We start from the raw sequence: 21194 nt of genomic DNA, 5'->3' as shown, positions 1-21194 counted from the left end.
TACCGCCCCTTTTTCTTGATTCATAGGATAAAACAAGGTAAACAAATCTCAACAAAGGAAAATGGAGTTCACGAGTACGACATCCAACTAGTCATGAAAAGAAGAGAACTGAGTAAATTAAGGCGTATAGCTAGAACATCTGATAACGTGGAGCAAAAAGACATTTTAAATGCTGCAACAAATTCATATAGAACATGGTTGAAACACCACAAAGCTGTTATGTATCAAAATGATGCAGAGCAAATGCTCAAAACCTTAACTTCAAAAAATACAAGAGATTTCTGTGCCTTCATTAAGAATAACAGTGAGACGAATAACCAGCTGACTAACGTCATACCAGAATTGACGTGTACAACCTTCTTTGCAACTCAATTCGCATCTCTTCCTCTATCTGCAACCAACTTCACACTCCCTATAGGAACCGCCTGGGTAGATCTCATAGAACAAGGAGATTTTGTCTACGATCTTGAAACTGAAAACATCAAGGGCCCCCGGTCCTGACGGCCTAACCAATATAGATTTAAAGCAACATTCACAGGAATGGTCGGTCCTAATAACAACATTTTTCAAGCAATGCTAAGCCGCCAAACAAATCCCAAAGACTTGGACTGAAGCAGTGATAGTCCCTTTATTCAAAAGGGGAAATAGAGACAACCCAGCCAATTACCGTCCCATAGCCTTCCTAGACATCATGGGCAAAATCTTTGCCACCCTTCTCTTAACCAGATTCCACAGATGTGCAAGAACATCACCATGCCTAGATCAACTACAAACGGGCTTCGTCAAGAACGCGAGCATCAGTATCAACATTATGATCTTGAATATCATAAAAGAAAATGTAAAGAATGGTGCGCCGAAAGTATATATAGCATTCATAGACTTGTCGCAAGCTTTTGACAAAATCAGTCGTCAAAAGCTTTGGTCCAAACTTACCAGCTGGAATTGCCCTTTGGAAATCCTAGAGCCCGTGATCGCACTTCACACCGATACAAAAATCAGAGTCCGTCTAAACAGGCAAGGTATGCTGTCGGACCAGTTTACGTCAGAACGCGGTGTGAAACAAGGATGTCCGCTTGCTCCGGCTCTCTTTATTGCCTTTTTAGGAGATTTTCAATACACACCAACCATCGGTCAGATCGTTTTCACCTAAAGTTGGCAACAACTCAATATCTAGATTCCTCTACGCGGATGACTTGATCCTGATGGACCAAACACAAATAGGCCTCCAGTGCCAATTAACCAACTTTGCCGAATGCATACACGAAAACGATCTTGAGATCAACACTGCAAAATCCAAAATCTTGATCATGGGGAAAAATCGACCAAAAATGACAGGAAACAGCAGCTGGTTACTGAACAACATGAAGATAGAGACTGTCACCAACATAAAATATTTGGGAATAATGATTGACTCAACAAGATCGGAAAAGTCAACGCACCTGGCTCTATGGAGTAAAATGAAATCATTGACAGCCCAGACAAGGCTAGTGGAGCGCAAATACAGGAAATGTTCCCTACTACCTGCAATTCAATTTTACAAACAAAAAGTTGTACCATCTGTAATCTATAGAATGGACGTGGCCCTAAATATTCAGGAAACTATATGGCCGAAATTGGAAGTTGTCTTTGGAAGGCTGTATTGGGGCTTCCCAAATCAACATCAATCTCAGCTATTAGACGTGAACTAGGTCTATTATTGTTGGCAACGTCGGTTGAACAAAGTCAGATGAGACTCCTGCAGAAAATCATCGCGCCCGATACACTGTCGATCTACAAAATGATCCAGGAGGAACTCAGCCAAGGACGCTGTAAAGCCTTGAACAGGTGGGAACAGAAGCTCATAAAGAAGTTTACAGATTTGGCCAGCAACGCTTGACGATCTATTGCAAAATCCTGAAAAGATAAAAACCAAAATAGCTCAAGAAGAATGGATTCATACCTGTGAAATAGCAACGGCCAACAAACTATTACGCCATCTACCACCAACGACAAACAAGTTGAGATTACCACTGAATTATTGTATAAAATTCCCTAATAAGAGACTGCAAATAACTTATGAAAATGAGACTAAACCAAATGCCAACTCAAGAAATCAGAGCTATCCGCTCCGAACTACTTCCAAAAACCTGCAGACTATGTGCAGAGGCTGAATCGGTGGAAACCGCAAGACATTTACTATTGAATTGCGCTAAAACAGCTCACTTGAGGCAAGCTTTCTTGGTACCCTTAATGTATGATGCCACACTTCGTGAGGAGGACACCTGGTGGTGCCGTCTGGTCACTGGTGAAAAAACAAAATGGTCAACGGCGGCAGTTAGGATACTAGAAGCCGCATTGAAATTGGCAACAGAGACTGCAAATCCAGCCAGTATTAACTAATAGAGATCTATTTTTGGAAAATGTTACGATCTTTTACATCTGTTTTCTGCCTCTTCTTCATTTCTTTTATCTCGCTTCATTTTCTTCTCTACTTTTTCTTACGAAATGACTTCTTGTAAAAGTCAAAATTTTGTTTTGATTATAAACAATAAAAAAAAATGTATTAATAATAAAGGCTTTCCAGCTTTCTGTGCCGTTCGATTTTTTTTCTCCCATTATGGACATTGCACATTGTCCCCGTCCATAGGGTCCCACTACATTTCCTCCTATTGAATAACATTTTTACTGAAAATGTTAAATATTACAACTTTGGTTTATCCAAAGGTTGCGTATTTATAGATGTTTTATTTCCCCTTTCCCCCTCAGATACTTCCTTCCCTATTGTGATTGTCACGGATTACAGCTGCCGAGTCACGGCTTTTTTAACCGTCAAATGCAACTGTTCATCACCGGTTGTCTGTGAATTATAATTCACTGGGATTACCGTGTCAGACCTCTGTGTCCTTATGCTGCTGTCGCTATAAGCAGTAACATTCCATCCTTTCTGTGGTGTAGATCACAGCAGTTCACGTCGTCTTGCACTTCAATGTGGGAGGAAAAAGACTACTGTGGCGGCAACGCTTACTTTCTGTGTGTGAAAAAAACCAACGTGGCCATTAACATTTTCATTGTCGACCAAAGAGACAATCTTACTACTTCTATGGAAATGTGAATAGGGCGATCATTTTGCACAGTTCATTGTGAAACACAACTACTTTACTAATTGCATAGGGCGATGATTTCGCTCAGTGTATTGTGAAATAAAACTACTGTACTAATTCTTAAATGTTAGTGTTTTTTTTACAAATGTACTCTCTGTTTTCACAATGTGGCATGCTACGTTGCAGGTCGTAATGTGTTCTTTTGTAGGTGCTACATCACGGCACGTACGTCCATATGGACGCATTTGTTTAAGCTGCCAAGGAACGTTATGGAGAAAAGTACTGCATACCACTTGCTTTGGCTACGGGAGGGTCAAGCCCATCTCATAAGCTTTAGTGCCGTCAGGCCAATTTCTGTCACCGTCAGGCCAATTTCTGTCACCCAGAAAAAACTGCCTCACTTATTTTGGTGCATTGAAAAATCTAGGCCAGGTGGTTTTATTCATTGACAATCACAATATAAAAATTGAAAAGGTGCTGTATATCAAAACGGTAACCTTGTCGTGTGTTCTAAAAGTACTTTCCTTGGGGTCTGGTCTGAGCTCATGATGCACGTGCATGGGGCAATAGCAGGCCTCAAACACACAATTAATTTGTATACAGGAAGATAAACTTTCTGATGATGCTGTTTTTTTCTTCCTTACTTGAGTTTCCCTTATGTGCCTCTGATTTATATGCATTGGGTCTTCATATGTATTGTTTGTACTAGCACAAGTGTGTATTAAGCCTAGATTTGTGAGCTAGTTATTACATGTTTAACATTACACAATCACCCCTGACATCTTGCTACCAACATAATATGTCATCAGTTATGTCATCAATGATATTTGTGATGTCATTTTTGATGTCCTAGGTGTTAGTCTTAACAATGCACGTAGATGGTGCGAGTTATGGTTTCTGAGCTTACCATAATGGGGGAATGTGCAGTGTTTTATGGTTTCACTGTGAAGTATAACATCCCTTTAACAAAGTTTTTTTTACTGAATATACATATATATATATAGGGCAGGGAACGAAAACAAAGGGGCTAAACATGTGATGTCATCAGTGACATTTGAGATGACATCTTTCATGTTTTGGGTGTTAGTGTTAGCAGTGCACAGTGGTGATGGCAAGTATGGGGGCTCAGTCCACCATAACTGGCGAATTTCAGGGGTTTTTCGGTTTTAATTTGAACCATAATGGGGAGGGCGAACATTTATTTTTTAGTGAAGTGCACAGGTTTTTCGTAGGGCAACTTAACCATAACGTCCCCTCAACAAAGTTTTTTTTGTAGTGAATATATATATATATGTAAAATTGCTTTATACCACGGTATAAAGTTAAACGGAGTGCACTCTGAAAAGCAGTCCAGTGAGACTGTGCCACACCAAACAGTGTCCAAGAGCCAAGAGTCTCCAAGGATCCAAAAATATACTTTTATTAGATAAATGCCATGGACAAAAGAAAGGTAACACGAAAACGACGCGTTTTGCGGCAAACTGGCCGCTTGTTCGCATTTCGATATATATATATACTGATCCATGTAGCGAGTCAGACCAGTGGCTGTGCAGTGTTGTTTCTGTAAGGGCCTCCCCCTGCGGGTGAGATCGGTGGGTGGGCACATGGGCAGCAGTGTCTGGTTCCCCCATGGTAACTTACTGGTTGGGGAACGACGGTAGGGTGGGACAATTCACTGCTAGTTGGGGGTGCGCAGTGTGGGTGGGGGAGCAGGTGGGGTGTTCTGGGGATTCTGCAGGGTTGGGGCTGGCGGAGGGGGTTGGGGAACTTGGGTGTTATTTCAAAATGATTCATGTCTCTTACGTTCAGACAGCAGCTGGTGTGAGATAGGAGTGAGTGCGACGGCAGGGCTGAGCTACTCGAAACGATTCTGGGTCCATGGCAAGCTTTAAGGTGATCAGCTGGAATGTACAGGGACTTAATAACCAGCGGAAGGGCCGTAAGGTGATCCAGTACTGTGAGTGGCACACTGCTAAGGTGGCCCTTTTACAACAAACCCACTTGGTAGGAAGGGGGAATGAGGGAGTCGCTAGGTCCTGGGGGGACTGTAAACATTACACCTCCTACGCCACATAACCGGCTGGGGTTATGAGACTTGTGCACAAGTCAGTCAGATTCTGCACTAAGGAAACAGTGATTGACCCAGAGGGGAGGTATGTGATTGTCTAAGGATGCTGGGGATCCACACTGATGAAGTTTGTTAATATATATACAGGCCAAACGTGGACAACCCCTCTTTGAGTCCTTACTCTGTAGATGCTATAAGTACCTCCACACCAACATTGTATGGGTGGGAGATCTTAATATCGCTTTAGACCCGGAAGAAGACAGGGCAGCTGGGGGTGCACGCACGCAATTCCAGGCAGAGGTGCAGAGAAGGCAGCACAAGTTGGATTTGGGGGATGTATGGAGGTTGCTAAGACCGGAAGAGAGGGGATACTCGTTCCACTCGTCGGTCAATGGTACCCACGCACATCTGGATTATATCCTGGCAATCCCGGCCCTCGTACATAGAACAACTGGCTGCGTACTTCTCCCCAGAACGCTGTCCAATCATTCGCCAGTGCTCTGGTCCCTGAACCCGCATCTGGAAGGGGTTTCTTGACCCTTCTGGAGATTTAAAGCCATGGCCCTGTCGGACCTGGTAATTAAACCGCACTGGACCACTTTAATAATCTCAACGAGCACGAAGTCAAACACCTGGCCCGCCTGGCCATGGGCCAGCAGTATGGGGAGGAGGGCAAGCGGGGTAAATTACTAGCAACAATGATCAGACTTGAAAGAGGGAAAACGGACATTGCCGCCGTGCGGACAGCAGGTGGAAATGTGGTAGTAAAGCCAGAGGATATACTGGATGCCTTGCGCCACTACTATGAGCGGTTATACGCATCTACAGGCTCAACACTGGCTCTAGACCTGGAGGGATATGCAAGGGAAGCGTCCATGCCGGTACCGCAGCCGGGTGCGCTTGAAGCACTAGCTGAACCCATTACGGTAAATGACATCCTGCTTACAATACAAACTTACCCTTCGCCAAAGCGCTCGGCACGTATGGAATAATGACCAAATTCCATAAAGATCTTGGCCCCAAGGTAGCTCAGCATCGGCTGTCGGTGTGGGAGGAGTGGGTGAATGTGGGTCGGCTCCCCCCAACTATGCGGGAGGCTGTGGTCACGCTGATCCTAAACCGGAGAAGGAACCCCTGGATTGTTCCTCATATCACCCCATCTCCCTGCTGAACCTAGATACTAAAATCTTTGCTACAGTGTTGGCAGACCGGTTGCTCCGTAACCTCGAGCATTATCCATACAGACAAATCTGGCTTTATACCCAGAAGGTCGACCTCACTTAACCAGTGTAGGCTATTTGCAATCCTGGCTCAGATCGACCCCAAAATGCAGGCAGTGGTGGCGCTACTCGGCATAGAAAAGGTTTTTTGAGGTGCTAATGACAGGTGGGCATCCCAGAGTACTATCTGAAGGCAGTGCGCCTGGTGTACGCTGGGGCAAACGCTCAAATCGGGCTTGGCGGCATGCGTTCTCAGGCTTTCGACTTGGGTCGAGGGACCAGACAGGGATGTCCACAGTCGCCATTACTCTTTGAAATTGCGTGCTAGCCGCTGGCGGCCCGGCTTTGGAAATTCCACAAGGCATGAGGCCTGGAATTGGGAGGGGCCAGCGAGTTGGTGTCACTGTATGCGGATGATACTGTCCTACATTTCAAAGACCCTGCATCCAATTTGCGACTGCTATCACAAGAGGTTGCAAGGTTTGGGCAGTCCGCGGAACTTAAGGTTAATTGGTCAAAGTCTATTTTATTTCCGCTAAATGAGGCAACAGTTGAGCCCCTAAGCACTGAAGGGCACAAATGGGAACAGAAATCGTTTAGGTATCTGAGAGTACAGGTCAGTCGCGACACCTAAACGTTGCTAGAAGAGAACCAAATGGCGTACATGAACGCTCTGAAGCCCAGGTTGGAGTGGTGGTGTAAACTTCCCCTTTCATTGCTGGGCAGGCTAGCAATTGCTAAAATGCTGGTGGTCCCCAAGCTACTTTACATTTTCCAGAATATCCCGGTGTGGCCAGGAGTCAGTTACTTTGCATAGGTTAAAGCACAGCTGGTCAGGCTCACCTGGCACCAGCGAATCCTGCGTGTTGGGTGGGATACTGTGGTTCTCCCCTGGGAAAGTGGAGATGTTGGTGCACCGGACGTTGAATTGTATTTCCTTCCGGCACAACTACACTTCACACCCTTCTGGATGCCGGGGGCCCAATTTTATCCACACGTGCCCATAGAAAGATGCTTGGTGCATCGGTTCACTCTGGAGGGAGTCTTGGTGTCTAGGAGAAAGCCGGACAAATATAAATTTGTCCAAGTAGCAGGCCCAGTGCACGTGTGGAAACGGGTCCTTCAAATTCCCTTTGACCCAGGGCTTCAGTTGTGGCACATAGAGTGCCTGCCGCCAACATGCAACAAAGCCATTGTCGTGGAGGGGAGTCGGGATTGAACACTTGTCAGACCTATATCCGGGGGGAACGTTCATTTCTCAGGAGCTATTCTCGGAAAAATGGGAGGGGGTTCCGACGCACACTGCAGTATTTCAGAATCTGTGCTGCCTTTAAGGAGTCGTCCCCATCGTTCCCTGGCATGCCACCTGCAATCCCTGTGTTGAGGTTCTTAGTGGGCTCCCCGGCCGATGAGAGGCGTGGTCTCTGCATTGTACAGGCTAATCCAGCGTGACTCCCCCAGGGAGACCATGAAGTGTAGGCAGAGATGGGAGGAGGAAGCGGGGGCCCCCTTCAAGCACAAACAATGGGCACTGCTTTGTGAGCGTACACATAGTGGGTCAATCAATACTCACCTACAGTTGATTATATTTAAGACCTTACATAGAGTGTACCTATCCCCAGATCGCAGACACCTGTTTGATAGCACCAGGAGGGGTAGCTGTCTGAAATGAAATACTGTACCACCAGACTTTCTCCATATGATGTGGGCCTGCCCCAAGCTGAGAGACTTCTGGGAAGGGGTGGGCGAGGTTGTTTCCAAAATGTTGGGGTGTAACGTACCTTGTGAACTCATGTGTTGTATGTTTTGTTGGTTTCCTGTTATCCCCAAACAAAGCTGGAAGCGTCTCACGACATGCATGATTGTTGCTAGATGCTGTATCCTGATGAAATGGACTGGCTCATCCTCCCCGGGGATAAGGACGTGGCTCAAGGATTTGATTTGGCTTAGTGACACTGACAAAGAATATGGCCATTTATGTGGCCAGCAGAACAGGCCGAGGAGTATATGGGGTCCCTTCGTAACCTACCTAATATCCCCGTTCCCGGACTCTGTCACCTACGTTATGGAGCCTAAACCCCTGAGAAGCAGACTAGCCCCTATTGCATGCAGGGATTCGCACCACTGTGTCGAAGGGTGATCTATGGTAATGCATTGCCCTTCTATGCCACCTCCTGCCGGGGAAGACTTGCTGACAGCTTGCTACCGAATTACATATGCTATGTTATTGTTATTGTGCCTCACTCTGATACTGTATTGTTGAAACACCTTGAAACGTGAACCAATCATTAAAGAAAGTTTAAAAAATTATTTTAAAAAAAATCAACAGTGACCTTTAGGATGTGGGATTTGTAGGACTAAACACCTCTTATCACCAAGAGAAACTAGGGCATGGGTTTGCAACCTGTGGCTCTGAAGATGTTTTTGAATACAAGCCCAAGATTGTACAAACGGCTCCCTTTACTCACTGAGTTCAATGCTTAGTTGGTTGGAAATTGTAGGATAAAAGTAGAGATGCACAGCTGTTGACAGTGGCTACAGTTCAGTCAGAGTCTTGTACTCTGCTCCCAATACCATCATACAATAGAGATAAAGTGCAAACACTGAAGCAAAAACAAACAAAGAAGTTATTCACTCTCAGAAGATTGCTAAGAAACAACACACAGCTAGGTCAAAGATGCAAGGAGCTCAAACAGATCCCAGGAAGGTGTGTTTTGAGCAGGGAGGGGCAGATAATGCGTGGGAACGACCATAAGGATTTTTTTAAAAACATTTTTATATAGCACCAAACACTGCCGGCATCAGGGCGCAATAAACAGACACACAGGCAAGATCACTAGGGCCAGACAGGACATAAACAGTTAAAAGGCTGCGGTAAGAGGCAGATGGAGGATTTCAGTTGCTTCCTAAACGCTAAGTGGCATTTCTCTAGGCGCAACATCTGGGGGAGTGTGTTCCATGCCTGAGGCGTCAGCACTTCGAAAGAGCGCCCCCATCCTCTGACTTTCTTTTGCTTGTGGTACTTCCAGTTGTCCTTGGGTACCTGATTGTAGGTGCCTGGAAGGACTATATGGGGATATGCGTTTCTTAAGATAACTGGGAGCTTTTCCGTATATGCATTGGTGACTCACAGAGAGAATCCTGAAACTTGCTCTGGCTGACACTGGTAGCCAGTGTAATCTTCTTGCTCCACAGATATGATCCCTCTTAGGATTATCAAAAATTATCTGCACTGCTTCATTTTGAATCATCTGTAGATTAATGTTACATTGTTAATCTGCCCCGAGAAGAAGCGCTTTACAGTAGTCAGCCTGGGCATGATGATGACTGGGACAAGTACTTCACGTTTATTTTGTGATATGAAGGGTTTGGCGAGTCTTAGCACTCTAAGGTGGGAATGCGAGGTGCTAACAACACCATGCACATGGCCCTTAGAACTGAGGGAAGCTTCAATATAAATGCCAAGTGTTTGACTTTCTCAAGGATGTCTATACAGTTTCCTTCCAGAGTCCTGGATTTGTATTTAGGGCTTGGTTTAGCCCTTGCTTGTGTAGATCCAAAGATCATAGGTTCTGTCTTCGCAGGATTGAGCCACATCCAATTGCTGCACATCCACTCTTTTATCGAGTCATAGATGTAGTTGAGCAGCTCCAAATCGCTCTTTTGATCCCTCAATAGCCCGACCACTAACTGGGTGTCGTCAGAATAGTTAGCAAAGTACACGCCCATGCTGGATAACAAGTCACAAAATGATTTCATACATGGGTTGAAGAGAGCAGGTGATAAACATGGTCCCTGTGGGACACCGTATAGTATTTTCTCTGAATCGGAACATACTCGCCCCAACTCTAGATTCCCTGTTGCTCAAGAAGGGCTGGATCCAATCTCTGGCCTCTTTAGAGCATTTCCCAGTCATGATCAAGACGTCTAGTAAGCGATCATGGTCAAGCAAATCAAATGCAGCAGATAAGTCTTAAAGTTCCAAGAAGTTGAGCATGTGCAACTGCTGGTTCAATAGGACGCTTTCTGTACCATGAGGAGGACAAAAACCTGACTGCATGGGGTGTAGAATGCTCATCTGTTCCAAGTGTTGTTGTTATTGGGCAGAAGCGACTTTGTCAACCACCTTTAGGAGAAAGAGTGAATTTGTAATGGGACGTAGATTGTAGGGATCCTTTAGGTTAAGGTTGGGTTTCTTTAACAGGGATGTAATTGCTACCTGTTTAATTGAGTTTGGGGCCACACCGTGATAAAAAGAGGAGCTAACAAATCGAACCAAAAAAGGAGCAAAAATCTTAGCGTTGCTTAAGACGAAGTTAGCAGCAGAATTTCACTATGGCAGGAGGTAGGGCGCATATTTCGAAGGAAAGCACACATATCGGTGATTGCTATTGGTTGGAATTGAAAGGAGCCCGCAGGTTCCTCTCTTTTTTCAAGATTAGGGTTTCTGCCTATTTCATTCTCTGGTATTTCCGAAATGTTAGCCCTAGCTAAAGTGATTTATTTTTGCAAACGCTTGTTGTACCTCGTTGCAATCTTCTCTAGACGTTTTATAGGCCTTTGGTTGAAGTAGAGGTTTTTCCAAGTTGTAATATATTTCAAACAGTTTTTTGGGTTTATTCTCTGCTTTTTCTATTTCTTTATTGCAGAATGATTGTTTTGCTTCTAGAATGTTCTTTTTGTATCTTGTTTGTAGCATTTTCCAAGATGTCTTATTTTCTTCCGTTTGATTTTTTTCCCAAAGGCGTTCTGTTTGCCTTTTGTTCCTTTTCAGTGATATCAAGTCATTTGAGAACCATACTTGCTTGCAGTTTTTGTCACTGACATCTTGTTTTTCATTGGGGCATCTCTGTCTAGAAGCTTGGTTAATTGTTTATTGTATGTATTAGCTAGAGCTAGAGCTTCTGGGGGGCCTATGTCCGAGGTAGTCTCCATTACCCGTGCTAATCATTGAAGCAGGTCGTTAGAGACAATCCTTTTTCAGATTCCTATTGATGACTGTTTTAGGTAGATTGTGGGTCTTACTGGCATTGTTAGGATATTGAATAAGTCCTTCTACGAACAGGTGATCCGACCAAACACGTGGTCTAGTCTTGGTGATGTTCAAAGTAATATCCCTGCAAGCAATCCAATCCAGGATGTTTCCCCTGCATGTGTGGGTTCTGTATTTAGCAAGTGAAAGTTTTGATTTTCTAGATGTTTTACCAGTTCTTTAGCATCCTTGTCTTCGGGTTTGGCCAACTATCTGTTCAAGTCTCTTAGCAGGATGGAGGTACTGTTGGGTTTATTCCGAGGAGCCAGGATATGTATTAGTTCTTCATTAAACTCTAACATCCTAACTGGTGGTTGATATATCAGGATGAAGTTAACGCAGAAGTTAGCGTTTGGGAAGAATTTAAGATGAATGATCTCACTTCCTGCACAAACAATGGGTGCCTCAAAGATTTCTGATTTGGCCAGGAGAGCCACCCCTCCCCCTATCCCTTGCTCGTGGTACTTACCAAAAAAGCTGTAGCCAGATGGAATAGCTAGACTAACATTCGGACCACTAGAGTCCTTGAGCCAGGTTTCCGTTATACACATGACATCAGGTTTCTATCTGTCATGCACATTTATTGCATGTTTGCTCAAAGAGCGAGTGTTAAGTAGGGACAGCTTAATAGTGGGCCTGTCCTGGATAAAGTGTTCTTTCGGGTGAGAAGATGAGGGCTTATCCCCCTCCCCATTGTCATTATTAATCTAGGACGTTATGATTGTAAGGTGCTGTGGTTCTAAAGAAACCTTCCTTTTGCGACACCTGTTATTATTAAGTAAGTCTGTAGTTACAGCCACTAGAGGCTGTACTTGGGACTTGGGATTAGCATGGCCATGGATGGTGAAGGGTTGGGTAAGATTCCAACAACACTCACAAGCTGCGTGTCCCTCCCCACATTCCTTCTAGAACCTATTTGAATGTATTTGTGGGATTTGTAAAGTATAAACCTGGCTGGGATAGGAAGCCACTGAGCACTCTACTGAGCAGTGGGAGTTACACGTAATTATGTCCGGCGCAGAGGAGATGCCATGGCTAGGAGGAGCAGGGTAGGGATAGGGACAGAACTGATGTTGAGTGGAGCGATCAGCAATTGGCAAGATGTTCCTTGATGATTGGGGTCTCGTGGCCCTGTCGTATCAGCCTGGGTAGCTTGTTCCAAAGACAGATTGCATGGCATTAAAAGGCATGTTTCCATATTTCTCCCTCTTTCAGCTCCCTGTTCCCAACCTGTCGAGGCGGCTTCTGGTGATGCGCTGGCCTTCATTAGGTGCTGCGTTTCTAGACCTGGTTTGCAGGGGACGCAGGCTGCCTTGAACAGGATGCGTGCATGAAGGGGTAGCCAGCACAGCTCCTCAAGGTTGGGGTGATGTGGTCACATTTTCTTAGTCCTGTGATGTAGTGCTTTCAAGGGGCAAAAGGGGCATCTTGGACGCCCACAAGTAAGGCATTGCCACCGTCCAGGTGGGGATGACCAAAGCTTGGAAAAACATTTGGAGACTTGTGTCAGGGATGCAAGACTTAAATTGGCGAATGAGCACTGGCTGCGGTCAGGCTGCTTGGATCTTCACAGCAATGTATCTTTAGAATGAGAGGTTGCAGTCTATGGTGAAGCTGAGAGATGTTGCACTGCATTAGAGTTGAGGGGTGACATCATCAAGCTTCATGGCAGTCAGCCGATTCTGCACTTGCACATACTTTGTGTGGCTTCCTAGGAGAATGCATCCAGGAATGGATAAAGGACTGGCATTGCCAGTTCATGGATGCCTTTGCTCTTTAGATAAAACTGTGAGACATCTGCGTATTGGTGTATGATGAAGTCAGTGTTGACAAGGAGTAGAGAAGAAGGCAGGTGACAAAAGTGGACGGCTGTTCACTGGCCGGTGCTGGGATCTGTTGGGCCCATCTGGGTGAGTTGGTCTCTATTGAAAACGTTTGAGGCAAACCACTGTAAGACTGTTCCATCAAGGCCCAAAAGTGTAGCAAGGATCTTGAGGAGCTTCATGGTCACAAATATCAAAGGTGGCACAGAGGACAAGCATGACAAGTAGGCAGGGGTCTCCTTTGTCCAGGAGGTATAGCGTGTCGTCAATAACGTGTATAGTGGCGGTCTCTGAGCTGCATCATGGTCTGGAATCAGATTGATAGTCAATTAGCCGGATGTGCCGATAGCTTCTTTCGTGCAAGCAGATGGCAACTTTCTTATTACTCACTTTGCTGATGAATTGTAGATGTGTGATAGGGTGATATTTGGTTGTACTGCTATGACAATAGCTTCAGCTCAGGCCGCAGGCTCCCAGGCCTGAGCCGTGACCACTAAAAAGCCACAGCTCAGGCTTGGGAGGGGGACATGATATTACAAATAGAACTAGAATAAATATTGTACAGCTGCTGCTTACCTCAGGGTCTGCATTTTGCATTTTGGATGGCGTAGTCCTTCGCACAGCTGTATCATTCCAGAATCTCCCAGGCTATTATGATACAGCTGGATCTCTGTGAGAAACTGGCTTGTACTTAAAACAGAGGCAAGTTCTGAACAGCTGGAACCAGTAAGCGAGCAGCTAGCCACCCTGAAGGGATGTGATGAAGAAAAAAGAATAAATTACATTAGAAATGCAAGTTTACAAACAGTAGTGAATACATTTTGTTTTGTGTTTTCTGGCAGCAGAATGTCATAGGTCCGGTACATCCCTATGTTATAAACATGTTCTAAAAACAGTATGAAAGGGACACAGACTTATCAAAAATAAAATCTTATCAAAGATTTCTTTCTGTCATTTACCCAGTTTAATGTTATTTCCAGCTTTTATTGTTGGTTTATGCAAGCAATTGCCTACCAAGGCTCCCCTCATTTTGTAAAATGCCTTGAACACCTGAAACAGGAAGTGACATCTGAAGAAGAGAGGAAGTGAAACTTGCTTTACCTTTGTGCACATCATTTAGATGCCTGGATATGGGAGAGCACAAAGGGAGGACGTAATGGCGTGAAGATGTACACAATGATATCTGAGCAGAGCAACCACATGTTGTGACTTACAGTAATGTCTGTATTCTGCAGCCTGGGTGTTTCAGTCCTGTGCACAGTTGCCTGACGCCGCAATCCCCCAGGTCATTCCAACTCAGGTTCAGCTCAGTGAGGGAGCGATTAACGGTGAGGACGCTGGCCAGATCCGAGCAGCACGCAGCTGTAAGGGAGCATGAAGCAATCCTGCGGCAAACAGATATCAGAATCCAAGTGCCATACATCGCAAGATACTCATAGACACAGAGATCATCAAGGAAGGTGAAGATTGCCAGACCTCTCTAGAGCACCAAGTTCCCTGCCTACTGCTCAGTCAATCAATCGCCAGCTTCCAGATGACTCACCTTTGCCTGTTCCAGTGTCACCATTACCTCCAGAGTTTTGGTGTACAATTACTTTGGCAGAATGCATGTATTATAAATATGAATCATGTGTTTGTATTAGGGGTTTAAACAGTGCCCTGAGCCAGGAAGCAAGATAAGGATGTACATGACACTCATGGCTTGCTCAGTTCCTCAGTGCATTGGTGATGATGCCTTGGGAAAGGAAGGCATTGGTTTTCTTGGACATAGGGATGCCTTCGGAAAGGAAGGCATTGGTTATCTTGGACAGAGGGATGAGAGGTCATCTGGAGCAGTGTTCGATCTTGGTATGGCCACGCTTGGGGGTGGGTGATAAGGTCTGGTGATGTTGATTTGGTCTCTGGTCTTGAACATTTCTGTGCATTTCCTTGAGTTGGTGACTGGGGCATTTGAGAGGAGGTAAATACTCTGTTTTCAGTTTTACGAAGTGATCATATCAGTGGACTTTGCTTGCAACATTCTTTCTCCTATTTGTGAATGAGGAGTTTCTTGGTGGTGGCTTCCTGTGCGTTCCAAGGTGTGGGTGCTTAAGCTTGTGGTTTTCAGAGTGTGGTTGATTGTATGCAGAGGTTGTGTTGACATTTTTGATGAAGATGGGCCAGTGAAGCTAGGTGTTGCTTAAGTGCTTTGACGGAGAAGTGCTTGAAGAGGCGCCATTGTTTTATTGCTGGATTGGGGTGAATGAAGTGGGTAAGGTGTGATGTGATGGATGTTGTTGGGTTGGCAAATGTCCTCTTCAGTCCATAACAGGAATGTGGTGGTGCAAACATGCAAGTTGGGATGTGTGACCCTCCCATGTGTATTGCCCTTTTAAGGGGATGTGCCCCTTCCATGGTGCTGGGCCCCCCACCACCAGCAAGGCCAGACGCGTGACTGCCGCCAGCCTCACAATTCAAGTGTGAGGCTGGAAAATAGCCAGTTGTTTATAAGGGCTGTAACCCCAGTGTCACGCTACGGATCCTAGCTAGACAGTGAAATATCACGAAAGACACAAGGCTGTCCTTCTCACAGCACTGCCTTAAGGCTCTGGTGTTAGCAACAAACAAAGTAATGGCACTACAAGAATCCTCACTCTACGGAAAAAGAAGGAAGATTCATACTTTATTGAGCAGTGAACAAGGTAAGCCGCTTCAAAACTTGTAAAACACACCTTATGGTAAAATGAATAACACAAGTGTGGCAAAAGGTAAGAAAAAGAAAATGTATATGTGTTTACATTGGTCAAGTTACTTTTCTTAATGTAAGAGGGTCTAGCTACACACAAATGTGTGGTGGGGGGGATTCCAAAGTGGAATATACAAACAACTATATTGTTCTATCAATGACTTATTAAACTGCAGATTATTGCGAGATATTTTTTTGGCCCCAGACATAACTCCCTTATTTTGATTAGTGGGTTGTACATTTTGGCCAACACCTGTAAATATTGTGCTTAGTTTAAAAAAAATGGAAACACAAAATCCTTCTAGGATGTAATGTGGGAGTAGAATAGGCCCTTTCAGCACCACCTAGTAGCCACCCCTGTATAGGTCAGAGGCACACAGCAATGCACTTTGGGCATGCACCCTTGCATGAAAGTGTTGTCAGTCATTGGTTGTTATGGCAGCACTACTTCATGCTTTAGAAGCTCCAGATCCACATCTCTCAAGGAAGTTGGGGGCCGTCACAGTGAAATAGTTGACACCCTTTTGATTGGGTTACCCTGTATGACAATGCATTACTTACCGTAAAAGCATTTCTGATGGTTGTATCTGCTTAGATTCACATGCTGTGCATAGTCCGACATCCAGTGGTCACTGCGGAGTATTGAATTTTGTTTTTCGTAGTCGAAAAGGGGACGTCGACAAGGCGTGTCTGTAACACTATCCCTATAGTGACGTGCAGTGTACCCACAATCCCTCTGTTTGTATTTTTTCTGCCATGAGGGAGCCTTCTATACGTGAGTGAGTACAGAAAAGAGAGAGAGATGTAGAAAGATGTCTATGTTCCTTCCATCCGAGCGGGGAGGAAGGGTGGGCGCATGTGAATCTAAGCAGATACAACCATCAGAAATGCTTTTACGGTAAGTAATGCATTGTCTTCTGATGTTTGTTAATCTGCTTAGAATCACATGCTGTGCAAAGACTAGCAAGCAGTACCCGGAGTTGGAGGTGGGTTGTGAGAAGGAACAGTAGAGAAAAGATGTCTTAATACTGCTTGTCCCACCTGGGAATCAGATCTAGAGTGAGCATCTAGACAGTAGTGTTTTGTAAAGGTGTGTACAGAAATCCAGGTTGCCGCTTTGCAAATGGACTCAAGGGGAACGTTTGCAATGAATGCTATGGATGCCCGAGTGCCTCGAGTAGAGTGTGCTCTTGGCTTGAAGGGTAGTTCTCTCTTAGCAAGAGTGTAACAGAGAGTGATGCATTGAACAATCCATCTAGATATAGTGGACTTTGAGACTACATCTCCTTCTCTTCCTGCTGCCACTGAGACAAATAACTGATTAGTCTTTCTCAGTGGCCTAGTTCTTTCCATATAAAACATGACAGCTCTGCGCACATCGAGTGTATGCAGGCTCTTTTCTCCCAAATTGGAAGGGTTTTGAAAGAACGTTGGTAGTTCTATTGACTGGTTGACATGGAATTTCGATATGAATTTCGGTGCAAACCTTGGGTGTGTGCGTAGAACCACCTTATCTTTGTGAACTGTTACGAAGGGGTCTAGAATAGAAAGAGCCTGTAGTTCACTTACTCTCCTAATGGAAATGATAGCTATTAGGAAAGCAGTCTTAAGAGTGAGGTCCTTAAGAGTTGCCTTGTGCATGGGTTCAAAGGGTGAGCCCATGAGCCTGGTAAGTACTACATTAAGGTCCCAGCCGGGAGCTGGGTTTGCTATCGAAGGGTGTATTCTCTTTACCCCCTCCATGAAGGCTTTGATAACTGGGACTTTCCACCATGACACCTTAAGTTGAGAGGTGGTGTATGCAGAAAGTGCCGCTAGATGGACTTTAATAGAATTGAACTGTAGACCTGAGTCCAGTAAATGGGTCAGGTAAAGGACAATTTGTGTGGGAGAGCAGTGGACTGGGTTGATGCTCTTACCTCTACACCAGATGACAAATCTCTTCCACTTGCTAGAATAGCAGTGGCGAGTGTTGGGTTTTCTTGCTTCTCTGAGAATGTCCATGCATCTCTGTGGGAGTTGTAAATGGCCAAATTCTATGACCTCAGGAGCCAGGCTGCTAAGTTCATGTTCTGTGGGCATGGGTGTAGTGTCTTGCCCTTGTCCTGTGACAGCAAGTTGTATGGGCGGGGCAGTTTCACTGGTGGGGACAAGGACATCTCCATCAGGTGCGCAAACCACGGTTGGCGGGCCCACATCGGGCTTTCAGTATCATGGTGACTGGTTCCTGGTGGATCTTGTGCACTATCTTGTTCAGCAGAGGAGTCGGGGGGAAAAGCGTAAACAAATTTCCCTGACCATGGTATCCAGAGACCGTTCCCCTTGGAGCGGTTCTGTGGGTATCTGGAGGTGTAATCTAGTCATTGTGAGTTCTCCAGAGTTGCGAACAGGTCTATTTCTGGGAAGCCCCATTGTGTGAAGACGTCGAAGACGATGTCTTCGTGTAACCGCCATTCGTACTCTGAGGGCAGAGGGAAGTCTCTGCTGAGTTCGTCTGCTAGCAGATTGAGTTCCCCTGGTACATGTTGTGACAATAGGAACATGTTGTGTCTGAGAGCCCACTTCCAGATGTTCTGGGACAGCTTGGACAGTCCTGGAGAGTGAGTGCCCCCTTGCTTGTTGAGGTAGTACATGGCTGTGGTGCTGTCCGTGAGGACCATCACTGTCTTCCCTTGTACGTGTGTCTGGAAGGGTTTTAGTGCTTTGAACACTGCAAGTAGCTCTAATAAGTTTATGTGCTTGGAAGCTACGCTCAGAGTCCAAACTCCGTGAGCAGTCTGATGGGATAGGTGAGCCCCCCATCCTGTGAGGGAAGCCTCTGTGGTTAGAGTGGCTTCCACTGCGGGGTGGCGAATGGTTTCCCTATTACCAGTTTTTCCTTCGACCACCACCGTAGCGAGAGAACCAAGGCCTGCGAGACCACCACTAGATCGTCCCATTGTCCGTTGGCCTGACACCACTGGCTGTTGAGCCACTCTTGCATTGCGCGCATGCGCAGGCGCGCGTGAGGTACCATATAAATAAATGACGCCATCATTCCTAGCAAGCGCATTGCTTTGCCTACCGTCACCTCTCGACCGGTACATATTGAGGGATCTGAAACAGCATATTTTGGACCCTCTCGTTGGAAGGGAAGACGAGGCCGTCCTTTGTTCGAATTAGAGCCCCTAGGAATTGTTTGATTTGGCTGGGGTCTAAGCTGGACTTCTTCTCGTTGATGGAGAAGCCCAGTTGGAACAAAAGGTCTACTGTCTTCTGGGTGTTTGAGAAGCATGTCTCGTAGGACTCCCTTGTTATGAGCCAATCGTCGAGGTAAGGGTATACCGGTATGGACAACCTGCGCAGGTGGGCCGCTGCCACTGCCAGTACCTTCGTGAATACCCTCGGTGCAGACGCTATGCTGAAGGGTAGCACTCTGAACTGGTAGTGTTTGCCCTCTATCATGAACCTGAGGTATTTTCTGTGTGCTGGCAACATCAAAATATGAAAGTATGCATCTTTCATGTCTAGTGTTGTCATGTAGTCCCCCTGAGATAGCAGGGGAATTACCTCCTGTAATGTTACCATACGATATTTTTGTGGTTTTACAAATGTGTTCGCTGGGCGCAGATCTAGTACAGTTCGCATGGTTAGGTCCTTTTTGGGTACAAGGAAGTACACTGAATAAATACCTTCCATTACCTGAGATAGGGGCACAACCTCTATTGCTCCTTTCTGTAGCAGCTGTTCTACTTCTTGCAGGAGGGTGATGAGGTGTTCTGGTGACAGGCGTCGTCCCCTTGGAGGTCTGTAGGTGGGGGACCGATTGAACTCTATACAGTACCTGTGGGCTACGGTTGACAATACCCACCGGTCTGATGTTATTCCCTCCCATGCTGATAGGAACAATGTTATCCTGCCCCCAACCGGAGACGGATGGGAGGGGACCCGAACCTTTGGTGTTACTTGCCGGGGTGCCTCTGGGGCTAGAGCCCCGGCCTCTGCCCTTGCCACGGCGTTGTCCTCTTTGGTTATACTGGTTACCAGTACCCTGATTAGAGGGCCAGTTGCCCGCAGTGTAATGCTGTTGCTGCTGCTGTTGTTGGCGTTGGCCACGAAAAAAGTGCTTGTTCCCAAATCCCTGACTATTTGGAGGCTTTGAGATTTGGTCTAAGGTCTTTATGGTGTTGAATTCTTTCTTTGCATTTTCCAGTGCGTCGTCCACTGCCCTTCCAAAGAGATTTGACTCTTCTATTTGCTTATTAATGAGTGTCGCCTGCGTTTCTGCCTTGAAACCGGAATTGCGAAGCCAGACGTGACGCTTCAGCAGAATTCCCTGCACCAAAGAACGGCCAGCAGTTTCTGCCGCATCAAGAGTGTTCTTAATGATGCTCTGGTTGACCAGAGCTCCTTCTGTAACTGTATCCAATAAGCGAGTTCTTAGAGGTTCAGGGGCTTCTTCAATGTCCTGCTTAAGCTTTCCCCATTGAGCATCAGCATAGCTTGCCAACAATGTATTATTATTGGCAATCCTAATTGAAAATGCTGCTGAGGCGGAAATTCTTTTGCCCAAGGCATAAAGCTTTTACCTTCTTTATCTGGGGGTGCCTCGCTGGTTGACAGTGGAACCCCAGCCCTCTTCCTTGTGTTAGTCCCCACTAAGGAGTCCGGGACTGAGTGACCCCTGATATATAATGAGTCTGACTGAGAGGGTGAGAACAATTTCTCGATTCTTGGATTGACCCCTCTTACCAGCACGGGGGTGGACAGCGATGGGATGAGTCGTCTCTTAACCGAGGCGAGGAAAGGAATAGTTTGACTAGTGGGAGGTTTTTCTTTAATAATCCTTTCGACGAAATCAGTATCTGGGGTGACCTCCCCAGTTTCAACTTCAAAATGCGCTGCTGCCTTCCTTCGTAGCGCATTGAAGGTGGGCTGATCGTCTACTGGAGAGGGGTTCCTGACCGGTGTGGTCTGAGGAGAAGAAATGTCTATAATGTCGGGGTCTGTAGACCCTGATAGCGACTGCCAGGGCTGTGAGCCACCTTCACCTGGGTCCTCCTCGTAGCCCTCCTCACCTATGTTAGTGTCATCATGAAAACCTTCTTTCTCTTGTTGGTCTTCATTATTCACAAACTCATCCTCTTCCTGGAAGTGAGAGTCCTCTTCAGTGAGGTCGTAAGAGTTCATGTCATCCTGTAGGGGGTTAAAGAGCTTCAGGTATTTAGCCCATGGCCCCTCCTGGAGTACCTCCCTTGGCCTCTTGG

At 45.7% G+C, this 21194-nt stretch overlaps 1 protein-coding gene across 1 annotated transcript in view; it reads right to left on the bottom strand.

The window, feature by feature from the left end:
- Positions 1–21194, bottom strand: part of LOC138452989 (ribonuclease inhibitor-like) — a 295852-nt gene that overhangs the window by 46615 nt on the left and 228043 nt on the right. Inside the window, exons 10-11 of the mRNA XM_069605375.1 lie at positions 14438–14608; positions 13800–13970 (exon numbers count right to left, since the gene is read on the bottom strand). Of these exons, the coding sequence (XP_069461476.1) occupies positions 13800–13970; positions 14438–14608 (342 nt within the window). The remainder of the gene's footprint in view (positions 1–13799; positions 13971–14437; positions 14609–21194) is intronic.

This window comes from Ambystoma mexicanum, chromosome 4p (genome assembly GCF_040938575.1).
Source record: "Ambystoma mexicanum isolate Mex_15411 chromosome 4p, UKY_AmexF1_1, whole genome shotgun sequence".
Lineage (NCBI taxonomy): Eukaryota > Metazoa > Chordata > Amphibia > Caudata > Ambystomatidae > Ambystoma > Ambystoma mexicanum.
Note: the sequence above shows the minus strand (reverse complement) of the source record. Positions and strands in the feature narration are given on the sequence as shown.